We start from the raw sequence: 26,234 nt of genomic DNA, 5'->3' as shown, positions 1-26,234 counted from the left end.
GGATGGAGAAGAAAGAAGTTTGGGACTCTTATTTCATCTTGTTATTTTCTTTAACAACAACAACAACAAAAAACGACAGGAGCTCAAATGATGAAGGCTTTCCTCCAATTTCCATGTTTTAAAGGACGCCAGCCCAATCCAAAAGACTGATATGCCAGGGAAAAGTAACGCTAAAGACAGAACAACGGAACTGAAAGAACAAAAAAGCGCGGGCGATCAAGCTGGTAGTCAAGAAACGGGAGAGAGGGTATAAAAGGGCAAGTGAGGGAAGGATCCCTAGAAGGTCAGCCCCCCCAGCTTGGCGCCCTAGTGCAGGCCAAACTTGCCAGGTGCAACGGGAGTCGTTTCCAGTTCGCCTCCGCCTACTTTCACAAATGAATGAAACTGGGCAACTCTAGCGCAGAGTGGCTTCCTCGTCCCACTCCCACCCGCGCTGCAGGAAAGAAGCTCGTGGTTCAGATCCGCATCGCTCACACCCCTCCTTCACCCAAAGATTGCCACCTCCGGGACAAACAGAAACAGAACCAGGGGCTTCCTTATCGCTAGGAAGTTGTGAACGCAAGTCCCGAGTATCCATTCTCAGACTTCCACAGCCCGCCTTCGAGAGCGTGAACGGTTCAGCCCTAAAGGGAGGTACCTCCTTCGGGTTATTCCCACCCCACCCTCCATCCCCCTTTCTTGGAGTATGAACGACCTCCCCTTCTAGGGGCGTTTAGGGACCGTTCCAGTCACGTCTTTTGGTGGAAAAAGCTAGAACGCTGTGTGCACCAGATACAGTTTCTTTAGGGGCGGAAAGGTTAAGGGCAAGGAACAAGGAATTCCAAAGGCCCATCACCCTCGGCATCTCCCGCCATTTCCCTCACGAGTTTCCCGGATGTAACCCCTTCCCTGCGGCGGTTAAAAGGGACCGGGCGGTGGCGACTCCCTTTCGTGCAGGAGGAGGGAACTCAAGTCTGGCCCAGCCTCCGCCGCCCAGACTTTCCGGCGACTCCAAGTTGTGTCCGACCTTCGAAGCCATGGGAGAAAAAAACTACCCAGGAGATCTCCTTCACTTTGCACTCACCATCAGTTCCAGCTTATCGACCTCCGCCTCCATGTTGAATAGTTGACATTCCTCAGACCGCGGCGGCGCCTAAGCCACAAACCGTACTAGCACTGAAGGTCCCTATTGGACAGCTGTCACTCCACGTCTCACACTTATTGGCTCCGCAGATTCACCGACGCCCGCCCACTGGAGACTGGGTAACGCCCCTCCGCATGAAACACATTTTCCTGTTGGGCAAAGACACAAAATGCCGCAGGAGGATTGGCTGCTGTACACTTTTTTTTCACTGGCTGTTCCACCTTCTCTACTTTCAATTTCATAGTTAGGACTCAGCAGGAAGACCTTGCGATTGGTGCATCGGAAGAAGCACCAACATTACACAAAATCTTCCACAGACAGCATAGAGGGCGTGGACACACCTTCGTTTCTCTTCAGCGTCCCCTCCCCTTCCCTCCCGCCTTTCCCTTATTCGTCCCGTGAGCGTCTCAACTCTAATTGGCCAGAGCCTGGTGCTATCTTAGCCAGTCACAAGCCAGACTTCACTTCCGGGCGAGCGAATCGTGGAAAGACCATGGTTACGATTGGTCCCTCCATGACAAGGATTTAATTTTGAAAATTTCTCTATGGCTTGGGAGACACCGCAGTCCAGACTCCATCTAATCCTCCGGCTCTTAGACTAGTAAGTGCAGGGAGATTCTTCTCTTGTTACCTGGGTTCGCATCTTCCGTACCTGGGCCTGTTTCTACTTACGTTCTTACGGCTTAAGGAGGTGGGGGCTTTGGATGTGATGAGAAGGGAGACGGAGCGGGGAAGGGGAGGTTTGAAGCTGGGAAAGAAATGCTCAGCCTGGCATCATCCTAACCATATTTCTGTTGTTTAACACTCCACAAAATATGTTTTGGAGCAAGGCATCTGCCTTCCTTTTGCACATTCCTTTACATCTTTGGTACTCAAAGTGTGGTCCACGGACCAGCAGCGTCGGCATCACTTGGGCCCTTGTTTAAAATGCAAATTGCTGGGCTCCACCCAGACCTCCTGAATCACAATATGCATTTTAACAAGACCCCCCACCCCAACCCCAGCCCCCCGTGCTTCTCATGCATATTAAAATCCGAGAAGGTATAATTTCTTCACAGGCAGTATTACCATGTTCCTTAATTGGTGCCCTGGTGGCGCAGTGGTTGAGAACTACGGGGAGCTACCGCTGCTAACCTAAAGGTCGTCAGATCAAATCCACCAGCCACTCCTTGGAAAGTCTATGGGGCAGTTCTACTCTGTCCTATGCTGTCGCTATGAGTTGGAATCGACTAGATGGCAGCGGGTCGGGTTTTTTAATACAGTCTTAATATCGTCTGACCTTCCGTTAGAGTGTCGATTTTAAAAATGTGCGGTCTACTATGTGACTAATCCTGTGTTAGGCGAGGCTTTAGGGAGATGTAATCTCTTTAGATAGGAGCCCTGGTGGTTCGGTTGAAGCGCGTGGCTGCTAACTGAAAGGTCGGCGATTTGAATCTACCAGCCGCACGGGAGAACAATGTGGCAGTCAGCTTCCACAAAGATTTACAGCCTTGGAAACCCTATGGGGCAGTTCTACTCGATCCTATAGGGTCCTTATGAGTCAGAATCGACTTGACGGCAATGGGTTTTTTGGATAATCTTTTTAGAGAAACTAAACAGAACTAGAAAAAATGCTGCACAACCTGAAATGTAAAATTAAGTATAAGCAAGTACTATATATAAGTACTGCTGTGGATTTTCGGGAAGGAACTAATTGAACTGGCAGTGGAAATTGATTAATTGAAGGCTGTTTGAGTGGGGGGAGTGTGTAAGAGACCTCCATAAAAATATGTTTTGGGAAGATGGTAATGACATGCAACTGTCATTTCCGTTGTTGCCACAGCTTTGGAAGTATCCCTTGCCAAAGCACATTTCATATCACCAGGTAGAATTTTAATAGAGGCAGCAGTGCCAACTCCTGCAGAATGATTGCAATTCTTACTGTGTTGCTTATTGCATCTTCCTGTTGGAAAATAGTTTTGGTCATCCTTTGACCGAATGAAGGTGTGGAATGATTTGAAGGACTAAAAACCTCACTAAACAAGAGATTCCCAGTATTTACTTGGATTAAATCATATTCTTTAACTAAAAGACAGAACACATGCTAGCTAACACTTAGCAGGAATTATTTCTTTCATTCATTTATTGAATAAAACATTATTTAGTACCTCCAGCGGCTCCACAGGAGAAAAGAACTGGCAATCTGCTCCCATAAAGATTATAGCCTAGGAAACCCTATGGGGCAGTTCTACTCTGTCCTGTAGAGTTGCTATGGGACTGCACACAACTACATGTTCTAGGTGCTAGGGAAGCAAAGATGAATAAAATTTATCCTATCCTACCCTGGAAAAGTGACAGACAAACAAAAACTGCAATGCAATGTGATAAATGTTATATTAAAGGTATGTATAAAGGGCTACAGAAGCATGAGAAAGATGACATTTCAGCCAGTATAAATTCCATAAGACAGAGACTATGTTGGTCTTGTTCACAGTTGTATCCCAGCACCTAGTATAGTGCTAGGTAGATTACAAACACACAACAAATATCTGTCAGATAAAGTAACAGACTCTTGAAGGCTAGGTATAAATTGACCTAAAGGAGGATACCCCCAAACAAGGGGAACAACTGATAATACTCTAGAAGGTATGTGGTGTGTGGTATATCTGAAATACAAACTGTTAGTCACTGGGCGAAATGAGGCTGCAAAAAGTTGTGATAAGCTTTGATAGTCATGCTAAGGAATTTCAATTTTATCTAGTAGATGATAAACCAAAAAACCCATAGCCGTAGAGTCAATTCTGACTCATAGTGACTGTAGGACAGAGCAGAACTGCCCCATAGAGTTTCCAAGGAGCGGCTGGTGGATTCAAACTGCTGACCACTATGCCACCAGGGCTCCAGTCGATAACACACCTTCAAATACTTTTAAACAAGGGAGTAACAGATTATATTTTTGTTTTAAACGGTAAAGACAAAAGGCAACAGGATCATGGAGGAACACTGAGACAAACTCAACCTGAGAAACAATCTCCAAAACAACTGGCCTGGACTTTTAAAAAATATAAATGTCAAGAAAGGCAAATAAGTATATTAAAAGGCTGGGATTTGAATTAAAGGAGACTAAAGAGACATGACAGCTAAGTACAATGTGGAGTGGGGGAAGGAAGGAAGTATAAAGGATAGTATTGAAACAATTAAGGAAATTTGAATATGGACTGTCTACTAAATAATATTACATGAAGATTAAATTTATTGATTGTGAATATGGTTTTGTAGGAGAATGTTCTTAGGACATACAAGTCGAAGTATCTAGGAGTGAAATATAATGTCTGCAACTAACTCTGCTCAGCTAAAACTAAAAAATTATATATAAGTACTGTAGATACTAGAGAAATATACTATATACTAGAGAAATACTGGCATCGTGAGTGTATAGGTAGTAAGCAAAAGCCACTGGAATGGATGAAACTACCCAGAAAAACATGTAGGAGTGAAAAGACCTATGAGCTGATCATCAAACTCTGAGAGAAATCATCTGTAAGGGGTAGATGGAGAAAGAAACAGAAAAGAAATGGTCAGAAAAGTAGAAAAGAGAATTAAGAGAGAATGGAATCTACTGCAGATATATATAATTATATATATATACATATATGCATATATTTATATATGCATATATATATACATGTGCAAAACATATAAGCATATATGTATGTGTGCATATATATTTTGTATATTTATGCTGGCAAAGAATACTGAATATATATGTATATATACGTGTATATATGTATATATATGTTTATGTTGGCAAAGAATATTAAATATACCATGGACTACCAGAAGAACAAACAAATCTGTCTTGGAAGAAGTACAGCCAGAATGCTCCTTAGAAGGCAGGATGGCGAGACTTCATCTTACATATTTTGGGCATGTTATCAGCAGGGACCAGTCCCTGGAGAAGGACACTATGTTTGGGAAAGTAGAGGGTCAGTGAAAAGAGGAAGACTCTCACTGAGATGTATTGACAAAGTGGCTGCAACAATGGACTCAAACATAACTATTGTGAGGATGGTGCAAGACGGGGCAGTGTTTTGTTCTGTTGTACATAGGGTCGCTATGAGCCAGAACTGACTCAACAGCACCTATACACACATACTCTGTCAGAGATCATAAATACTGCAAATTAACAATTGGTGAATAGCTAGGTGAATGGAATATATGAGTGGTCATTATACTATTCTTGCAAATTTTCTTAAAGTTTTAAATTTTTCAAAATAAAAAGATGAAGGGAAAATAGAATATAGTAAAGATAATAATGGAAATGCTTAGACAAAAGATAGTGCAGGCAACTGAAGTTAAAAACAGAAAGGGGAGGGATGATCAGGAGAAGAGACAGAACAAATTAATCAGAGAAATGTTTCTGATTCATCCTCACACTGTACCCACACCCTCTTTTTTATAACCCTCTATTTCTTTGGCTTCCATTCTCTCTTAATTTTCTTTTCTACCTTTCCAACCATTTCTTTTCCTTCTCCACCTACGCTTTTACACATGGTGTCTCTCAGAGTTTGGTGATCAGCTCACAGATCTTTTCTCTCTGCATGTTTTTCTGGGTGGTTTCTAGTGGCTTTTGCCTACTATCTATGTACTTATGATGCCAGTATTTCTCTAGTATCTAGTATACTTCTCTAACATCCTCTGAATTTCTAACTTTAAACAGTTGGATGTCCTCAGATACCATACTATGACTGCTATAATCAGGCCCTCATCATTTCTCCCCTAGACTGCTTAAATAGCATTCTAAGTGGTCTCTTTACCTCCAATCTTGGCCCCATCAAATCCAACATCCACAGTGCTGTCAGGGTATTCTTTCTAAAATACAAATCTTAGCACAACACTCCCCTGCTTAAAGTCTATTATTGTTTCTCCATTGCCTACCAGACGACCTGGTCCTTGCACACTTTCCAGCTTCATCTGTCATTGCTCCCTACCCAAACTTAATACTGCAGCATATGCATTAGTGACTCCAAATTCTATCTATAGATCCTCTCATATACCTTTTTTTTTAAAAATGTTTCCATGCCTTTACTCATGCTGTTCCCTCTGATGGGATGAGTACTCCTCCAGCTCCCAACCTAGCTCCTCCTTCAAAACTCAGTTTAGGCAAAATCATTTCCAAACATTTTCTCCAACTCTTGTGGAAGAATTACACGCCCTTCCTATTTCCCCGCTAATAACCTGTGCATATTCCATGATAACACATACCATATTGCATTAAAATTACTTGTTTACTTTCTGCTTACCTACCTGCCTAACTCTAGGATGTACCTTATTCATCTTCATATCAACAATGATCCAGAGCCCAGGATACACACACTCACGAGAGAGAGAGAGAAAGAAGAAAATATGATTTGGTTCCTAGGTTTTTTTCATTGAAAAATAATCTCCAAAATGACATACATTGGTTTGTGTAGAACCCTTTAGAGACTTGAATGCATAGGCACTGAAACAACCACCAGGGAAAGGCTACAAAGAGATGGCCCAGTTTCAGAATAGTGGTATTCTCTTTTTGCAGCTAATAATAATTTTCAAAGTTTAAAAGTCAAATAATACTACAAGGCTTATTATAATTCTTTTAAAAAAGCAATTCTGGGTCCCATTCCTCTATAATCCTGACTACCACTCCCTAAAGGAATAATATCAACTCTTGTAATTGTTTCTTCTGGAATTTACCGCCATATTTCTAAATAACATGCATATACCACCATTTTGTAATTTTGTTTTCAATTGTAAACAGTATATAAATTTAGACAACTATTGACTTTCTACTTCTGCTTTCTCTCACATCACCATTTTTGGTTAAATCAAAATTCAACATTCAATGACATTATGTTACTTTGATTATATTTCTTTTCTTATAAAAGTTTTTTCCTGGCCATTTTTATATTCTTATTTTTATATTCTTATTTTTCTAAGCACTTATCATTAATTTGACCCCAACACTACAGAAGAACAGTAAAACTCCACTCAGAATGGTCCAACACACTGGGTAATTTATGTATTTTCTTTTTTCCATAGAGACATTGTTACTGAAGTCCCCTGTTGTCCTGCTCTGATCTTCACTAGTTGTACTCTGAGTCAGGTATCAGCAAACTACTGTTGTTGCAGGCCTAGAGAGCTAAGAATGGTTTTGACATTTTTTAATAGATGGAAAAAATCAACAGAATAATATTTTGTAATGTGTGAAAATTATATCAAATTCTCATATCAGGCCATAAATAAAGTTTTATTGGAGCACAGCCATGCTCATTTGTTTTAAGTACTGTCTATGTCTGCTTTGGTGCTACAAGGGCAGAGTTCAACAGTTTCAACAGAGACCATGTGGCCTGCAAAGCCTCAAGTATTTACTATCTGGCCCTTTACAGAAAATATTTGCTGTTCTGTTCTAGGACTGCTACAGAACTGTCTTCCTAGAATTTCTCTTTACCATCATCTTGGAAATTCTCATCATTTACCTTAATTCTGCCTTCACACTTAACTGAAAGTTTCTGCAGATACAGGGTTGGAAAATATTTTCCTTCAAAATTCCATCGTTGCTGTTGAAGTTTGGTGCTATTTTTTCCTCAGTCCTTTGTGTGTGGATTGTTTTTCAGCTCTGGTAGCTTTTAGAATATTCTCTTTACTCTTGGTGCTCTAAATGATGCATACCTCTGTGGATCTTCTAAAATTCCTTATACTGAATATTCAGTCTGGAAATTCAAATTCTTCAGTTCTGGGAAATATTTTTGTGTTGTCTAACTGATAAAATTCTCTCATCCTCGTTGCATTTTCTGTGTTCTTTTCTTCTAAAACTTTATCTTCCAGCTCTTCTATTGCATTTTTTATTTCTACCATTTTTTTCATTTCTAAAAGGGTTTTCTTATCCTTGTTTTATGAATGTATTTTCTGAAGATATTACTTTTTTTTTTCAATATTCTAGAGACTATTTTATTTTATTATATGGGAACCAATCTACAAAACATACCATCACAGTTAAAGCAATACTTAATACTAGAACAATGAACAGAGAATTTTACTCTTTAAGATAACTTACTATAGGTTTTCCATAGACAATGTACACTCTTAAAAAAAAAAAGGAAGATATTACTTTTTTGACATTTTCTTCTGCTTCCTGCATTCTTTGCATTTCCTTTGAGCTCCTTTTTTTTTTCTCTTTATTTTGCTATCTGTTTATGTTAGACTTTCCTAAAGTGATTGGTGATACTTGGCTATACGTATGTCAAACCAAAAAAACCAAGCCCATTGCCATCGAGTCGATTCCAACTCTAACAACCCTATACGACAGAGTAGAACTGCCCCACAGGGTTTCCAAGGCTGTAATCTTTACAGAAGCAAACTGCTACATCTTTCTCCTACATACATATGCCAAAGGAAGGTGCAAAAGAGATGATTGGAAGCTCTGTGGTGGGAGGTGAATATTGTAAACCTGTGGACACCACAGTGGTTCAAAGCCTTGCCCATTTTGGAGGGCAACCCCAAATGTCAATATCTGTAGGGTTTTTTTTCTTGGGACAGACAATTTCTTTGGAGAGAAATCTTTGTCTCCTGTAGCAGGGGAGTGGGTTTTTGAGGCAGGGTGGTAAACCTGGCAGCCTGTGTTCTGGGAGCTGAGCTGAGAAAGGGGACTAAAAGTCTCTTTTTTGGCTCTGGGTCATTCCCTGTCTTCTATATGGTAACACATGACCCTGCTGTGTGCTTGGTGCCCCAGAATCCAGAGCCTCTCTGGTTCAGCTTCTCAGAGAATGAGCCTGTCTGTTTTTACTAGGAATAACAGGGGAAAGAGCATGAAGGTGAAGTAGTTTCTATCTATAAAGACTGGAGGACAGAATCCAGAGGTCTATCCAATCCTTATAAAACTCTCAGTCAATCCTATTTTTAGCCCTGCCTCAAACCTTCTGAGGTATTGAGTTGATTCCGCCACATGGTGATCCCATATGTGTCAGAGTAAAGCTGCTCCATAGGGTTTTCAATGGCTGATTTTTCAGAAGTAGATCACCAGGCCTTTCTTCCAAAGTGCCTTAGGACTTGAACCTCCAACTTTCAAGCAGCTGAGTATTAACCAAGTGTTTTATCCATTTGCACTACCCAGGGACTCCTGGGTTAGTTTTGTTGCTCTGTGCCGAGTTGATTTCGAGTCATAATGACCCATTAGGACAGAGTAAAACTGCCCCAAAGGGTTTCCTAGGCTATAATCTTTATGGAAACAGATCACTAGGTCTTATCTCCCTCAGAGAGTCTGGTGGGTTCAAACCACCAACCTTTTGGTTAGCAGCCAAGGGCTTATCAATTCCCAAATCTTTGCAGGGTTCTGGGAATTGGCTTGCTTCATTTTGGCTTCCCTGTCTCAGGCAGTTAAGCCTCAGCTTTCCTTTGCTCTGTCAAGTCAGTTACCACTCATTCATTCCTTTCCATTTTCTATATTTCGGTAACATCTACCATCTACTATAGTCTCTGTTCCCATTCTGTCCTTATGGATTTATGCCTTTCTTATTCCCTTACTGCCTTTTTCATGATGTTTCAGAAGGGAGTGGAGCAGTAGTGTATTAATAAATGTTTAACAAACATATGCATACACACATACACATATATATATTCACACACATATATATACATAAATAAAATGCATGTATATACATACACGTTTTTAAGAAATTTTACCAATATAAAGTGATAATAATATAATTATTATTATAAAGAACAATAAAATGTACAGAACTCATTACTGTAAATTCCATATAGGCAAATAATTCTCACAAAATGCTATTGTTAATTTTTACAAAACTGGTGTTTCTGTAGCTAATCTATGGATGCAAGTTACAGACAAGTACAATCCTAATATGAATGCTGGTTAATATTTTTGTTTGGAGTAAGACAAAAGTGAAACACCACTTATATTGGAACTTCCCTTCAGTGATGGGAGCAACTTCTTTGCTTGATGAGATAATAGTTTCTGAATACTGGAAGAGTATTTCCTCAATTTTTTGTGCTAGTCACAGTGTAACCACTACAGACAAGTCACTTCTAAGTTTAATCTGCATTATTAACATTTTCTTCATCACTTTTTTAACAATTAAAAAACTAATAAATAAACCCTCATTTGTAGCAGTGTTTTACAATTTCCATAATGTAAATATTCCCACCGTGACCAATTTCAAGCTTCCAGTGTGAAGTCACTTCATGTGGAGTTCCGAGGAGATGAGCAGTAATACACCTTTCCACAATATTTTCGCCATACTGGCACAGTAGCGTAAAAAACCTGAAGGGCATAGATTATAGTAAAATGTCTTAAAATAATTAGGAAATGATAAGTTTTAAGTATTTAATATTTTGTTTTAGATATAATTAATTTAATTGTAAATTTATATAATTTAATTTTAATAGTAGCTGTGTTTAACAACTGGCTCCCAAGCTTCTAGAAAATGTAACCCGTTGCTGTGGAGTAGATTTTGACTCATAGCACTGGGTGCCAACTCCAGCACAACACTGGAGTGGAGATAAAGCCAATCCACAAGTTTAACCAGAAGGTCCAGCTCCATTTTAAAGTGTATTTTCAAAACTTACAGATTGGTGGATACAGGAATAAGGGAAGCAAGAGGCAGTTTGATCCTTGAAAAAGACATCAAGAGAAGAAGGGAGGAAGGGCTGTGAAGGGCAAATGGAGGACAAGGAAGAGGAAGTTGCCATGGGAGTCTCAGATACTGAGGGTCCCATCCAGTGAACGCTGGACCCTGGATAGAAGTTACAACTGGCACTTCTCCGTAGCAAGTCCTGGGCATGGATTTGAAGAGAGTTTAACCTTCTTCGGAACCCTGGTATTGCAGTGGTTAAGAGTTCGGCTGCTCAGCTCTTCAGACAAAGATTAGACTGGACTATAGGACATAAAATGATATTCGTGAAGAGTGTGCTTCTTGGCTCAAGTAGGTACATGAGACTAAATGGGCAGCTCCTGTCCAGAGGCGAGATGAGAAGGCAGAGAGGGTCAGGAGCTGGTTGAATGGACACAGGAAATCAGGGAGGGAAAGGAGGAGTGTGTTGTCACAGTACAGGGAGAGCAACAAGGGTCACATAACAATGTATGTATAAATTTTTGTATGAGAGACTACCTTGAATTGTAAACTTTCACTTAAAGCACAACAATTAAAAAATAATAATAAATAAATTAAAAGATTTTAAAAAAAAGAGTTCAGCTGCTAACCAAAAGGTAGGCAGTTCGAATCCACCAGCTGCTCCTTGGAAACCCTATGGAGCAGTTCTACTCTGTCCTATAGGGTTGCTATGAGTTGGAATCGACTCGATGGCAAAAGTTTTGACTTTGGTAATCTTTTTCTTCAGAGAACCACAAGATTGCTGGTTCCTGGGAAGCTTTCCTAAATATATTCATTCAAAATGTTTTTGTGTTATTTTAAGTTAAAAAAAAAATCAACCCTTTAGGCACCCCTTGTCCCTGGGTGGTGTACCTGACCCAAGCCATGGTGTTTTCAGTCACCTCATATGCGTGCAAAAACTGGACAATGAATAAGGAAGACCAAAGAAGAATTGATGCCCTTGAATTATAGTGTTGGTGAAGAATATTGAATATACCATGGACTGCCAGAAGAGACAGCAAGTCTGTCTCGAAAGAAATACATCCAGAGTGCTCCTTGGAAGCGAAGATGAAGAGACTTTGTCTCACATACTTGGGACATGTTATCAGGAGTGACCAGTCCCTAGAGAAAGACATCATGCTTGGTAAGGTAGAGGGTCAGTGAAAAAGAGGAAGACCCTGGACCAGATGGATTGACACAGTGGCTGCAACAATGGGCTCAAACATAGCAACGATTGTGAGCATGGTGCAGGACTGGGTAGTGTTTTGTTCTCTTGTACATCTGGTCACTATGAGTTGGAACCGACTTGACTGCACCTAACAACAACAACACTAACCTAGAGGTTGGTGGCTGGAACCCACTCAGCGGTGCCAATTTAGAAAGGCCTGGCCATCTGCTTTTGTAAAAATTACAGCCAAGAAAACTCTGTGGAGCAGTTCTACTCTGTAACACATGGGGTCGTCACTCCATGGTAATGATTGTTTGTTTCATGTGTGTGTGTGTGTATGTGTGTGTGATAATCCCAACTTGGCCTTCCTTCATTACTTTATCAGGAAACGAAAGTGATACAGTAAGGTGAGTCAGCCATTGTTTTGGTGTATCTCCCAAGCCTTTAAGAACAATTAAGAAGAACGCTCAGTTATTTCGGAACCTGACCATGAGTCCAATAAGATACTATCAAGAACTTTCACTCCTAGCAGGAGAGCTGTAGATACGTGCACTGTCACCCCACTGCCATTAGGGGTGCCCTCTGCAAGTCCACCACTCCTGGAATCCAGCCACTTCTCAGTTTTTACAACAGGCAGCCAGACTAGGAGAGGTTTTTCAGCTAGGGGAATCTGAGAGCAGAGGAAGTGCAGAGCTGCATACCAAGTTCTGGAAGGTTACTGAGTACACAAAAGCCTAATGAATGTGTATTTTAAAGGCAGATTGTTCCTATTCAAATGTAAATTTGAAGAGAAGGAAGCCCAGGAGGAGCTCAGACATTGAGACCATTTGTAGTTCTGCTACTTGAATAGCAACATGTTCGTTCCTCAGGTAGCAACAATTAAAATTAGCAAAGCCTTTCTGGAGCTTCAACACAAACTAGCTCTGACTTAATTTTCTTCAGAAAAGGATCTGGATTAAAATAAAAATATACAGCATAGTGTTTTAAAATGCTTTAAAATAAATGTTTTAAAACACTCATGCCTTAGATTTGGGAGTAAATTGTTATTTCGTTGTATATCTGTTTAATCTACTAATTGCACCCCAGTGTATGAGAAAGGACATGGTGTTTGGAGAAGTACAAATCTGGATTTAATACCATATTGCCTCATATTAGGCAGATCCTCTACTCTTTCTAAACTTAGTTTATTCTTATGTAAAGATGGGAATAAAAACCCTCCTTGTCACAGGTAATACTTTGCAGTATAAAAAAACAAACAAACCAAACCCATTATAGTTGAGTCAATTCCAACTCACAGTGACCCTATAGGACAGAGTAGAACTACCCCATAGGGTTTCCAAGGAGCAGCTGGTGGATTTTAACTTTTGACCTTTTGATTAGCATCTGAGCTTTTAACCACTGTGCCACTTTTCAGGATAGTGAGGATTAACTGAGAAAATGTACGTGAAGGCGCCTAAAAGTAAAGGGACATTCATTAAATGGTTAATTTTGTTCCTTCCTTCATAAATGTTTCTGGCTAAGAAACTATTGCCTTTTCATAACTGTCCATAAACCAACTATCGTCATTTTCTGTTATAAAGAGAAATTTATCTGATTTAATAAAGAAAAGCAAAGCAAAGTTAAGAGAGTAATGTAATGCCAAAGCCAAAGTCTCTCTAGTGATAGTTTAAATCCTGCTTTAAATTTTTTTCCACTTCACAGGATTACGATGTGCTGATAGTTACCTTTTTCTTAACCGAGGTGATAATTACAAGCGTGTGTTCACTTTGTGATAGTTCATTGAACTATACATGTATGATTTCTGCATATATGTTATTATTATATATATATTATTCTTCAATAAAAAATATTTTTAAAATATTTTTCTCTACAGAAATCATGTCCAAGTTCAAGCAACGAAGAAGAAAGCAAAAAGCCAAAGCCAAAAAATTATTCAAGAAAAAAGAAGCCTCTAGATTTCTGTCCAAGCTAATTGCACCTCCTCCTCCCCCACAGTCACCAGAAAGGTAAGGCATAATGTAGGAGAGAGAAAATATTAGAGCAATCTGATCAACTTAGGATACAGTTACCAGATTTAGCAAATAAAAACTCAGATATTTGCATTGCTAGCCTTCTTACTTCTTTAGTTTTTTTCCTCAAAAGTCACCTTCTTTGTGAGACTTTCTCTAGCTACCTGTCTAAAATGTCATCATTACCCACCATTTCACATTCCTCTTTCCTTACTTTCTCTTTTTCTCCTTAGCATTTATTCACTATCTAATATACCATGTATGTTGTTGTTGATTTATCTTTCTTCCCCCATGAGACTATAAACTCCATGAGGGCAGACTTTTTGTCAGTTTTGTTCTTCATGAATCCATAGTGCCTTGAACATAGTAGGTAATCAATATTTGTTGAAATGAAGGAGTCCCTGAATTTTAAAATTCAGTGAAGAATTTGACTTTAGGAAGTCTCTGCTCCTGAGTAATATTATAAAACCGGCCTCTTGTTTAATTTAGAAGCTATTATTCTATTTCAGACTTTTTGATTTGTTTTATTTTATTTTATTTCTCCTACAGAGTGGTTATTCCTCCAACAGATACGCCCAATAGCAGAAGCTGGCTCAGGTCAACATGTAACTTCAATTTTCCCAATATTAAAGATGCAGTAAAACTTTGGACAAATAGAGTGTGGTCTATATATAGCTGGTGCCAGAACTGCATAGCCCAGGTATGAGTTTGACACACCCGTTTTCAGCAGTATATTTTTTTGTATACACTTGGTTTATATGTTCACATGTGTGCATGCTCAGGTGAGCAAAACACTCAGACTAAGTGTAAAAACAGCATGGGAGCAGTGTCTGACCTCCTCTAACTTCAAAAGGGGGAAGGAGAATCAAAATCAACAGCCCGAGGCTGATTCTTATGATGCAGGGGTCAGCATGCCTTCCTTCTCTGCCATCTTTACCAATTCTGATACCATCCATCCCTCCCAAGTTACGTTCTACTTCTCTGCTGGGTTCGATGATGCATTGCAATGCCCACAGAGAACTCACAGTCAATACTCACAATTATGGGGTTTATTAGGGAAGTAACGGTTGCAATTCAGGCTCAGGAACACTTAGGATACAGTTCTTCCATCAAGACAGCCTCTTCCCAGCCATGCTCGCAGGCACGCCTCTCCCTGGCCCTAGGCCTCTGCCCAAAGGCTCACACTCTCCTGCTGCTGGGTCTCTGCTGCCTTTAGCTTTATGGTTCTCTCTCTCTCCCTCTCTCCCTCTCTTTCCCTCTCTCCCTCTCTCTCCCTCTCTCTCCCTCTTCCCCCTCTCCCTCTCTCCCTCTCTTTCCCTCTCTCCCTCTCTCTCCCTCTCTCTCCCTCTTCCCCCTCTCCCTCTCTCCCTCTCTCTCCCTCTCCCCCCTCTCCCTCTCTCCCTCTCTCTCCCTCTCTCCCCCTCTCCCCCCCCGTCCCTCTTTCCCTCCCTCCCTCCCTCTCCCTCTCTCTCCCTCCCTCTCTCTCTCTCCCTCTATATATAGTTTCCAGGTTCCAGGAACGTCTCAGCGCCAGGATCCCAGGTCCAAAGGAAGCGCTGGCTCTTCTTCCTTGGTGTTTGTAAGGGATTGAATTGTGTCCCTCAAAAATATCTGTCAATTTGGCTAGGTCATGATTCCCAGTATTGTGTGGTTGTCCTCCATTTGTGATTGTAATTTTATGTTAAAGAGGATTTGGGTGGGATTGTAACACCCTTACTAAGGTCACATCCCTGATCCAATGTAAAGAGAGTTTCCCTGGGCTGTGGCCTGCACTACCTTTTATCTTACAAGAGATAAAAGGAAAGGGAAGCAAGCAGAGAGTGGGGACCTCATACCACTAAGAAAGCAGAGCCAGGACCTAAGGTTCCTGGGCTGAGATGCTCCCAGAACAAGAGAAGACTGATGACAAGGACCTTCCTCCAGAGCGCACAGAGAAAGCCTTCCCCTTCAGCTGACACCCTGAATTTGGACTTGTAACCTACTAGACTGTGAGAGAATAGGTTTCTCTTTGTTGAAGTTATCCTCTTGTGGTACTTCTGTTATAACAGCACTAAATGACCAATACAGTGGTGGTGGTAGCTTCTCCCTTCCTGCCCCTGGGGTGGCTCATTTCAAGCCCAGCAGGATGGCAAAACTGGCCAATCCCTTTGGTGGGAGTTATAACACCATGGCTAGAAAGGCCACACACAAAAGTGATCTATCACACTGCACTAAGCTCAAGTAATATGAAAGTATGGAGTCATTTCTGCCTTTTGTTCTATAAAATATACATGAAACCACTTTCTTATCCTTTTTTTTTTTCCTTATCATAGTGTTCGTAAAATTCATGCTTGTTTATTTTTGGATTTCAGAGTTTAGAAGTATTGAAAGACACCATTTTTCCATCCCACATCTGCCGCAAAGAACTTCACAGTTTAAAACAACGGTTTTGCATTTTAGAAAGTGAATTCTGCAAGCTCCAGGAAGCACTGAAGGTTGGTATTGTCAAATTAAAAACAAATTTGTGCTTAGGGAAGGAGAGAGTTTATTTGAAAAGACTTTTGTAATTAGAGCAGGGGAACTATTGCAGTAGGGAAAAGTGGTCTATAGACCACATCTCAACAGCCAGGCGGAAAAGACTTTTATGTTGTTGCTGTTAGCTGCCTACTCATGGTGACCCCATGCACAATGGAGCGAGAAGCACTGCCCAGTCCTGTGCCCCCTCCTTTCCTATTTTAAATACTCAGAATGGTTTCTACTTTTCTGACTGCTACAGGCAGGAAAAACCTATTTTCCCAAACTACCTGAGGCAAGGCCCTTCCCTATCTTAATGTCTAAAACCCAGAGAATCAACATTGTACTCATTGGCTTGGAGAGCACTTTCTGGGATTTCAACCCTGCTGTCAGAATTTGTACCTCAAATTGAACTAGCCAGAGGAGGAAAAGGGCAAATCGCCTCACTTGTCTGGGCCTCAGTTTCATCATCTATAAAATGGAGATGATACCATCTTCATAGGGTCATAATGTCCTTTGGCCATTTTGTCAATTCCATGAGTGTACTATGTTCTTGGTTGCATTAAGTATTTTTCCCTCCGTCGGGAACTTTCTTCCCCTAGTCCTCATAGCATTTCACCTGGTAAGTCCCAATTCATCCTTGAGATTATGGCTAAATATCACTCCCAATGTCAGGCCAGGAGCCCTGGTGGCACAATGGTTAAGCTTTTGGCTGCTAACTGAAAGGTCGGAGCTTTGAACCCACCAGCATCTCCACTAGAGAAAAGACCTGGCGATCTGCTCCCATAAAGATTACAGCATAGGAAACCCTATGGGGCAGATGTACTCTGTTCTATAGCGTGGCTGTGAGTCAGAATTGATGTGATGGCACACAACAACATGCCAGGCCAGGGCCTCTAGCTATTTATGCTCATAGCACACTTTTGCTCTTATTGCACTGTACTTTTGTTTTGTTTGTGTGTGTGTGTTTGTATGTATGTGTTCTGTTGTACATAGGGTCGCTAAGTGTCAGGACCAGCTTGACGGCACCTAACAACCTGTGTGTTTAATGTCTGTCTTCCCTCACCAGACTGTAAGCTCCATGAAGTGACAGACAGGGCTTCCATTGTACCCACAGTGCCCGGCACATAGCACATACTTAACAAGTATTTGAGTGAATGAATGAATGTGAGTGAGTGAATGGACTTGTGATAATTAAATGAGAAAATATTGTGAAGTACTCTGAGAATGCATTCAATACATGATAGCTATTATTTTGATTGGAGTCTTTGGGTGGTTTAAACAGTCAATGCACTCAGCTGCTAACTGAAAGGTTAGAGGTTCAAATCTACCCTGAGGGACCTTGGAAGAAAGACCTGGAGATGTACTTCCAAAAAAAATCAGCCATTGAAAACACTGGAGCACAGTTATAATCTAAACTCATAGGGTTACCATGAGTTGGAGTCAACTCCACGGCAACAGGTTTTTTTTGTTTATTATTTTGATTACTCTCAGCTACAATAACCCAAGTAACTCATTATTGATTTGCCAAATGTAATGTCTTCTTCCAGACTGTCTCAGAAAATTCTTCTTGCCCAAGCTGTGGTCATATGTGTCACTTGAGTGGTAAACTTACATGTGTGCCTGCCTGTGAGCTCACCATCCCTGGAGAATCCCAAGCTGCACTTCCTGCTGCACTGCCCCAACTAGCCAGCCATCTTCCTCCTCCTCCACCTCCTCCACCACCTCCACCTCCTCCACCTCCTCCTCTACCTCCTCCTCCACCACCGATAGCACCTTTGCTGCCCAGAAAAGCTGATCGCCCTAAATCACTTCAGGTAGGAAACATTCTAGTAACAATGCGTTTTGGTCAGTGTGTAATATATAAGCAAAGCCACATGGCCTTTTAAAGCTGAGCTAAGGCCTTTGACAGAAAGGCTACATAGTCTTCTGATTTCATATCTTAATTATGTCAGTTACTGTGTTTTTATCAACTCATTTCCCTGAGAACTCGTGAAATCCAGAATTAGGAATGAAAGTGTTTTTCTTTTTTGAAAAGTCTAAATGAATCAAATCCAGTAGAGTTGAAGATTCCTATTAGCTCTTCAGCATATCCTTTTACAAAAAAGAAAACTTTCCTAGGAAACCACAGTAAGAACAGAAGTTTGCTTAGTGAGTGAAGTCAGCATAAAAAGAGTTGGCAGATTCTAAAGTTTATTCATTAGACTGGAGAACCAGTCTGCATTACAGTTACTTGTCTGCCAAGGAGACCTGAATATTTGTGAACCACTAAGATAAAGGCACCACCCTCTTTAAAAATCTGTAGGATTTTTATTAGAAATATAATTGGTTTAAAATGGCTATCTGAGTTAAATATAGAGCCTATTGTTATATTTGACTAATGTAAACTGTTCTGACTATACATTCTTGCTCCGTGGGAGCTAGAGTAATTTTTCTGGTAATTCAGGCAAAACCTCACTTTGATCTGAGCAACTTCTTCAGCTTCTGCCTTATTATAATGACTCCTGGGGAAGATGCAGTTGTAGGGAATTAGCCTATCTATTATTTACTATCAAAGCCTTAAATTTTGATGAATACCTTTTCAATAGCCTCAGCATCCGTGGGTACTGAATGCAGGATTATTCTTGGTTGAGTAGATACAATTTGGTAGGTTCCTAGGGTAAATAAGAGTGTATACTGTTAATTCTAAGTCTTTAAAAACTAGAATCAGATTTGCGTTTGACTAGATATACTGGTTCCAAATGAATTCTCACCTCACCGTGTATTTTAAGGCTGGACCATTAAAAAGAGATGGACCCATGCAGATAACAGTTAAAGATCTACTGACTGTGAAATTAAAGAAGACACAAAGTTTCGATGAAAGGAAGAAGGTATGGCATTGACCATATACTTGGCTTTTTAGCACTTTTTTTTTCTTCTTCAGCTGAGACAGCAGAACAGATTATTTATTGTGCTCATGTTACACTGAGAACAGAACTAGTCCAGGATGTCAGAGATCTAAGGCAAAGGATCAAAAGGGATTGGTTTGGAACAAGCAAGGTGTATCTCTCAGGTGTTCATGGCAATTGGATGGTAGTGAAATTCTAGATCCATTGAGAGAGAAGTTCTAGACAGTAGCGCGCAGTCAACGACTTGTACCAACGTCCCCTGCCTCCGGCATTCCATATTCCTGCTGTTGTGACCTCCATGCGTGCACATGCTAGTAGTTTACTTGGACCTCTGCTTCATCCCTCTTCTTTTGCCCTTCAGCCTGCGTGTTCACTTCTTTCTCCACTTGGCTCTTATGCTTTGGAGGTTTCTAACAAGATGGCAATAAGGTCAAGAGCAATCTTTTAGCTTTTAATCTGGTTATTCCTTTATAGAAAATAAGCATAAGCCTTACGTATAGAAGTCATTCCAAGAAACGTATTTGATTTATTTTAGTAGTTTTGGATCTCTTCGACATAATGTGTAGATCCCAGAATTATTTAATTAGGCAGTGTTAGCTACCAACTATTAGCTTAAAGAAGTAGAGACATACTTCAAAGCTTTGGAGTAAAAATTGAGTAGGGTAGTAGATATGTCTTACACATACTCAGCACTCAAATATTTGTTGTTTCAGAGTGTTTAAATTTCGAATGACATTTAAAAATGTGTTTTTAATAATGTTTCATCTTGCAATTAAAGCTTGTACTATCACCGAAGACACGGAATCCCCTAGTTACCGTCTCTGACCTGCAGCGTGTTACCTTGAAACCTAACTCCAAAGTGTTATCAACTCGAGTTACAAATGTCTTAATGTAAGAAAGTTCACAGTAATATGCTCTACCACTACCTAAAAGAGTAAATTTTTGCTTACTTCTGACTTGAAAACTTGTATATGCTCATTGTAGAGAAGTTGAGATCTACAGAGAAGTTTAAAGAAATAAAAATCATCCAAATAATCCTATCATTGGAGATAACCACTGTTGACATATTGTTTTCTTTATCATTTTAGTCTTTCTCTAGGCATATGCTCTATTGCTTCCAAGACTCTCTCTACTAAAGGATACACTTTTGATTTAATAACAGATTTGGGGGTAAAAAGAAATACTATCAATAATTTTAAAAACAGCCTGATTTCAGAAATAATAAAATATAAAAATGAGCATGTCTTGGAATCAAGAGAATTTGGTGTGTGTGTTTGTGTGTGTCCCATTTAATGTGCCATGAACTTTTCCCCATATTATTAAAGAATTATTTTGAAATATCATTTTGACTTCTTCAATGTATGTAGTCCATTGTATACAAATTTCATATTCTAATAACATCCTATTTTGAGATGTTTAGGTTGCTTATGACTTTATTTAGGCATTTTATTTCTATAACTTTTTAATGAACATCCTTGCCCATTATCTGTGTACATAGCTGAGTTTTTTCCTAGGATACATTCTTACATATGTAATTACTGAGTCAAGAAGTATTACTTATTCTAATGGTTACATCACCTTATTTTCCCATCAGCATCTACTGCTATTTTTTAATGTAATGCATAGAACTACTTTGTAGGAAACTGCCTGTAAAAATGACTGTTTTGCTTTTAGAAAAATGACAAAATCTAGCACAATCTAACTTTTATACATTTATTTTATTAGAACTCCTGGTAAAAGCCAGATAGATCTACGGAAACTACTTAGAAAAGTCAATGTAGAGAGGTATACACGCTTACTTTTATGCTTTCAAATCCATTTGAAAAGTTAGTATAAAATACAGCTCCTAATGTTTGCAATACCTTTACAGGAGCCCAGGTGGAACCCCTCTTACCAATAAAGAAAATATGGACACAGGAACTGGACTGACCCCAGTAGTGACCCGGGCCTTGAGGAGAAAGTTTCAGGTAAGCCTTTAGAAAAAATGATTTTGTTTCCTTTCTTCAAAATCGTTTATTTAGAATCATAATCTAAGCAGCATTCGTAATAGTATTAATATTTTTTAATAGTTCTTATACTTTACAGAGGAGCCCTGTTGGTACAGTAGTTAAGCACTCAGCTGCTAACCAAAAGATAGGCAGTTTGAACTCATCAGCTACTCTGCGGGAGAAAGATATGACAGTCCACTGTTGTAAAGATTTACAGCCTTGGAAACTCTATGGGGCGGTTCTACTCTGTTCTATAGGGCCACTATGAGTTTGAATCGATTCTATGGCAAAGAGTTTGTTTTTTGGTTTTGATATACTTTGCAAAGCATTTTCATATTTAGGCTTCATAAAATTCCATGAGATAGCTAGGATTATCATCTCTGTTTTAGCAATGAAAGTCTGATTTTTATTAATTCCTTTTATAAGTATTTATTAAGCACTTCCTATATGCTAGGTGGTGTAGTGGTTAACAGTGCTAACCAAAAGGTTGGCAGTTTGAATCCACTAGCCGCTCCTTGGAAACCTTATGGGGCAGTTCTACTCTGTCCTACAGGGTCACTATGAGTCAGAATCGACTCGATGGCGATAAGTTTGGTTTTTGGTTTGGTATATGCCTGGAGCCCTGGTGGCACAGTGGTTAAGTGTTCGGCTGCTAACCAAAAGATTGGCAGTTAGAATCCAGCAGCTACTCCTTGGAAACCCTATGGGGCAGTTCTGCTCTGTCCTGTAGGGTTGCTATGAGTCAGAATCGGCTCAACAGCAATGGGTTTGGTTTTTGGGGTTTTCCTATATGCCAGGCACTGTGGTAGAGTACCAGGGATACAGTGGTAAGCAAAAGCAGGCAGAGATCTACCATCTTGGAGCTTTCAGTCTAGTGGGGTTGATAGACATTAATCAAATAATCATGTATTTGTATAATTTCACACCAAAGTAAGTACTGTGAAGGAAAGGAATAAGGTTTCATGGGAACCCATAAGAACTTAATGTAACTTGGACAATCTAAGGATTGTCCTTAGATTTGATTCCCTTAGGAAGTGATGATGCTTGCTGAGAGTTGAAGGATGAATAGGCATTAACTGGGAGGAGTATGTCTGGAGTATGGAGGAGGGCCTACCATGGATGTCAGGGTGGAGAGGGTGCCAGGTAAAAAGAACAGCCTGTGTGAGGGTTCCGTGCGGGGGTAGGGGTCATAGCCTAGCCAAGGAACTGAAAAGCAGCCAGTATGGCTGTAATATAGCAAGATAGATAGTGATGAAATACTAGGATGAAAGATCACAACAGGAGTAGATGGGAGTCATAGCATGCAGGGCTATAGGAAAAAGTCTTGACCGCTTTTTTCTTTGTCACCTGTGTGTATGACTGACACACCCAAATCCAGTGGATCAGCTGGCCCTGCTATGATTTCTTCTAAACCCTATTTGTCTCTGTCATCTTCCTGATAGCCTCTAGCATTGGACCTGTGAGGAGCAGCCATCATTCCACCACCCCTACTGGGGTGCTGGGACAAAAGGCTGCTGGCCTCTTTGCTATGAAGCTTATGCTTCCTTCTTCCTCTGGCAACAGAGACACATCACAGACTTCACTGCCTATGCCATGGTCCTCACAACACTCTCCCACCCCAGCACTGTCTTTTCCTAGCTTTCCTACTTTAGAATCAGTGCCGTCTTCTGGACAGCTTGGTTTCCCTCCTGCAATTTGTGTGGTTCTCCTGGGCACTGCACAGCCTTCTCTGGAGGTGTCACCAGCTTCTTCCTTCCTTCTCCTAGAGCATTGCAATAGGACTTGCAGAGCCTTGAAGATCCAGATCTTTGGTGATACCCCAAATTGTGAAGGACAGGACTAGAGGGTGGAAGCCTCCCTGAGGGACTAAGCCAGGTCTTTTGTTCAGCTCTAGGATCCTTGTCTTTCCTGCCCTGCCCCATAACTAGTACAGTGAAATGGGTACTGTGGAAACAGATGAAAATATAATAAATAATAAAGCAACATATTGAACAATAAAAATTATAGATAAAACTTAATACCGTCCATTGTGCTCCTCCAAATTCACTTACTAGGAAAATGTCTAGTAAAAACTGTTGTTAGATATAGAATGACTTTTCCTACCCAGCATTTAGGCCTCATTTTTTTCCTTTAATTGTGAAACAAGTGTATCAGTTAGGTTTTGCATTTGGCTGCAGGTAACAGAAACCTGACTGTAGTGGCTTAACAAAATAAGGGCTTGTGTTTCTTACCCTTGGGAAGTAGGCAGTCCACAAAGGGTGCAGCAGCTTTACCATGTCATCAGCATCCATGTCATTATCCTTGTCTTCCATCCTTAATGTGTGGCTTTCATCCTTGTGGTCCAGATGACCACATTTCCTGAAGCCTCATGTCCACATACCAGGCAAGAAGAAGAAGGGCAAAGAGTATGTCAACTAAGCTACCTCTCACCTCTTTAAACAAGCCTATTCGGGAACTTCTGCTGGGAAGTTTAGGAATGTGGATTTTAGAACGTGGACACCTTGCTGCCCTGAACAAAATCTGAGTTCTGTTAGTGAGGAAGAAGAGGTGTATCGGCTATAGGAACATAATTCACATTCTAAATGGGATTTTTCTTTTCACAGCTGGCTCACCCCAGAAGCCCAACACAAACTCTGCCACCTTCTGCAAGTAGCTTTGGTGAACAAAACTGATATCAACTCTGCTGACTTCATGTAAAGACCCATAAAATATACAGATAAAACCATTCCAAATCCTTTCTTTTTTTTCAAGATGTAGTATTATATATTATTCTAATATATAATTCCATGTGAAGAATTAGATGTGTGGACCCTACATATACTGTGGTACAAAGTGGGTATTTGAATATTTTCAGTTTGCATGATCTGTAAGATAACCAGATGCAAAAATGGAATCTCCAAAATGATATTTACCCTGGAATTATCCAATTTAGGTTGGAGAGAAAACTAGTTTGTACTGTATAGGTACAGTATGACATTAGGAAAATAGCCTGGTTCCTGTTTATCTTGGGAATAGTCAGCGGAGGAAGGTAATGGCCCCACTAATTCTCTTCATTCTGTAGGGGCTCTTTGGTAATTGAAAGGAAAATTATTTTAGCCTGTAAGCTTCATCTATTTATTAAGTGCTACACTGGCAGCTTGATCAATTAAAAAGCCTCCCTTGATATTATTTCTCTTCACTACAATTAAGAGTTAAGATTATTCTCTGTCCAAATTCAACTATTTTCCAAAAAGAACTTGAAGTAAAAGGCCCAAAGTAACCTAAAAAATTAAGGTGTATCATTTCTAGCACCTTAATTACAGTAGTTAGTTATATCTGGCTCACTGAAGTCTGAAATATTCCTTACTTTTGTATCTACTACCCAGATTCAGGCAGATAAACATAAATTTCATGAGGAGTTCAAAAAACCAGATATTTTCCATCATGCCGTGCCAAGGATTCTCTGAGGTCCAGAGCAGATTCTCTGTGAGGCCTATTTCCTTGTCTTTACCACCCCGTGGACTCAAAAACAGTAATAATGCACCTCTCACGGGATTTTGGTCCTTCTTGCCACTCTAGGGTTGCCAGATTTAGCAATTAAAAATACATGACACTCAAATTTGAATTCCGTATCAATGTTTTAGTATAAATATGTCCTAGTAAACAGTGAATATGTTTTTAGCATAAATATGTCCCATACATTACATGGGGCATATTTATACTAAAAAATTATTCATTGTTTATCTGAAATTCCAGTGTAACTGGGCATCCAATGTTTTATCCAGCAACTCTATCAAGCCAGTCTCCTACAAAGTTGCCAGGTAAATCTGGGGAGCCCCAGCTTGGCCGTACTTGTCTGCTCAGCAGTAGATATTACTGTAGCTTCAGCCAGGATCCCTATCACATATGTGCTATGTATCGTGGAGGAAGGGGAACTCTCATTAGAGCGAATGTGACTGAAGGCATAGGATTAGCTTTGATGTTGATAACCTCCTCTGCAGTTCCAAGAATAAGGATAACAGCTCCTCATGGATAGGAAACAACGGGATTCAGCTCTTTACTAGAGTTGCTGTAGTGTGTACAGCTAGCCTGACAGGAAGTAGCTACACAGATAATATCCTTAAAATGTCCCCAGGTTAGCTTAGGCTAAAAAGATACTTTAGGAAATTTCTAGAAGTGCTTGTATTTCCACAAAATAAACATTCCTCTGAAATGCCAAGTACGGCATTGTTGGAAAGTCACCAAGCTGGAAAGCAGACCTGGGGACAATGTTTATCACCTAAGAGGGAGTCTGGTTTATGAGACCCACATTATATTTACAACGCACTTCTGGATGAAAATGAAAACAGTGAAGTTAAGAGACATGTCTGCTTCTAGTAAAAGTTGGGTTTTGTTTTGTTTTTTAACCTGTTAATTACACTTAGATTATGTAAGAATAAAGGGAATGATCACTGAGAATCAACTATTTTAATGGAATGATATTTTATGAGGCACATATAATGTTTATAATATTCATAAGCCTCCATGTACTATGTCATTTAAATGATTTGATCATTCTTATGTGATAAAAGGTTCATAGGAAAAATGCCATAGAAGTTCTATAGCTAAACATTTGCAAAGCTGCTACTGCCACTGTACCAGTATTAAAATGTGTTCTGCCTTGCATCTTTTACTATTTTTTATACTGTACCTATTTGACTACCCTTTGAATGTTATGACTTCATTAAACAATTGCTTATCATATGCTTTCAATAGCTACTTTGTGCCTGGATGACAACCAGAAAAAAAGAACAACCAAGATGCCCCTGGTTGTTTTTAAATAAAGATTAATAAAAAACCTTTGATCTTTCTTTCTTTTTTAAACGCTTTTTTTACTGGAAATGCAACACATACAGAAAAGTGCACAAAACATAAATATACAAACTAACAAATTATAAAGCAGATGCCCATGTAAACACCAAAA

At 40.0% G+C, this 26,234-nt stretch overlaps 2 protein-coding genes across 3 annotated transcripts in view; one reads left to right on the top strand and one right to left on the bottom strand.

Moving 5' to 3' along the window:
* The window catches only part of SKA2 (spindle and kinetochore associated complex subunit 2), a 32,478-nt gene extending 31,301 nt beyond the window's left edge, over positions 1–1,177 (bottom strand). The window contains exon 1 of one of the 2 annotated variants that reach the window (XM_023732715.1): positions 1,064–1,177. In XM_023732715.1, coding sequence (XP_023588483.1) covers positions 1,064–1,096 — 33 coding nt within the window. In that variant the 5' untranslated portion in view covers positions 1,097–1,177. The remainder of the gene's footprint in view (positions 1–1,063) is intronic. The other variant, XM_023732716.1, reaches the window with a different exon arrangement.
* A 392-nt stretch (positions 1,178–1,569) lies between these two features.
* PRR11 (proline rich 11) lies at positions 1,570–26,234 on the top strand. Its single transcript, XM_004377864.2, has 10 exons — positions 1,570–1,724; positions 13,788–13,920; positions 14,473–14,623; positions 16,275–16,397; positions 17,967–18,233; positions 19,188–19,286; positions 20,083–20,195; positions 21,030–21,089; positions 21,175–21,271; positions 23,896–26,234. The coding sequence occupies exons 2-10, from the start codon at positions 13,793–13,795 to the stop codon at positions 23,962–23,964; spliced, it is 1,107 nt and encodes a 368-aa protein (XP_004377921.1). The 5' UTR covers positions 1,570–1,724; positions 13,788–13,792; the 3' UTR covers positions 23,965–26,234.

The sequence above is a fragment of the Trichechus manatus genome, unplaced genomic scaffold, assembly GCF_000243295.1.
Source record: "Trichechus manatus latirostris isolate Lorelei unplaced genomic scaffold, TriManLat1.0 scaffold00054, whole genome shotgun sequence".
NCBI lineage: Eukaryota > Metazoa > Chordata > Mammalia > Sirenia > Trichechidae > Trichechus > Trichechus manatus.
The sequence above is the reverse complement of the archived record's forward strand: the minus strand, read 5'-3'. Positions and strand labels throughout refer to the sequence as shown.

Excerpts from the sequence above, each read along its gene's own strand:
- PRR11 (XM_004377864.2), top strand. The coding sequence starts at position 13,793 with ATGTCCAAGTTCAAGCAACGAAGAAGAAAGCAAAAAGCCAAAGCCAAA. Across the intron at positions 13,921-14,472 it reads CCCCCACAGTCACCAGAAAG|AGTGGTTATTCCTCCAACAG; the intron begins GTAAGGCATAAT and ends TTTCTCCTACAG. Across the intron at positions 18,234-19,187 it reads ATCGCCCTAAATCACTTCAG|GCTGGACCATTAAAAAGAGA; the intron begins GTAGGAAACATT and ends GTGTATTTTAAG.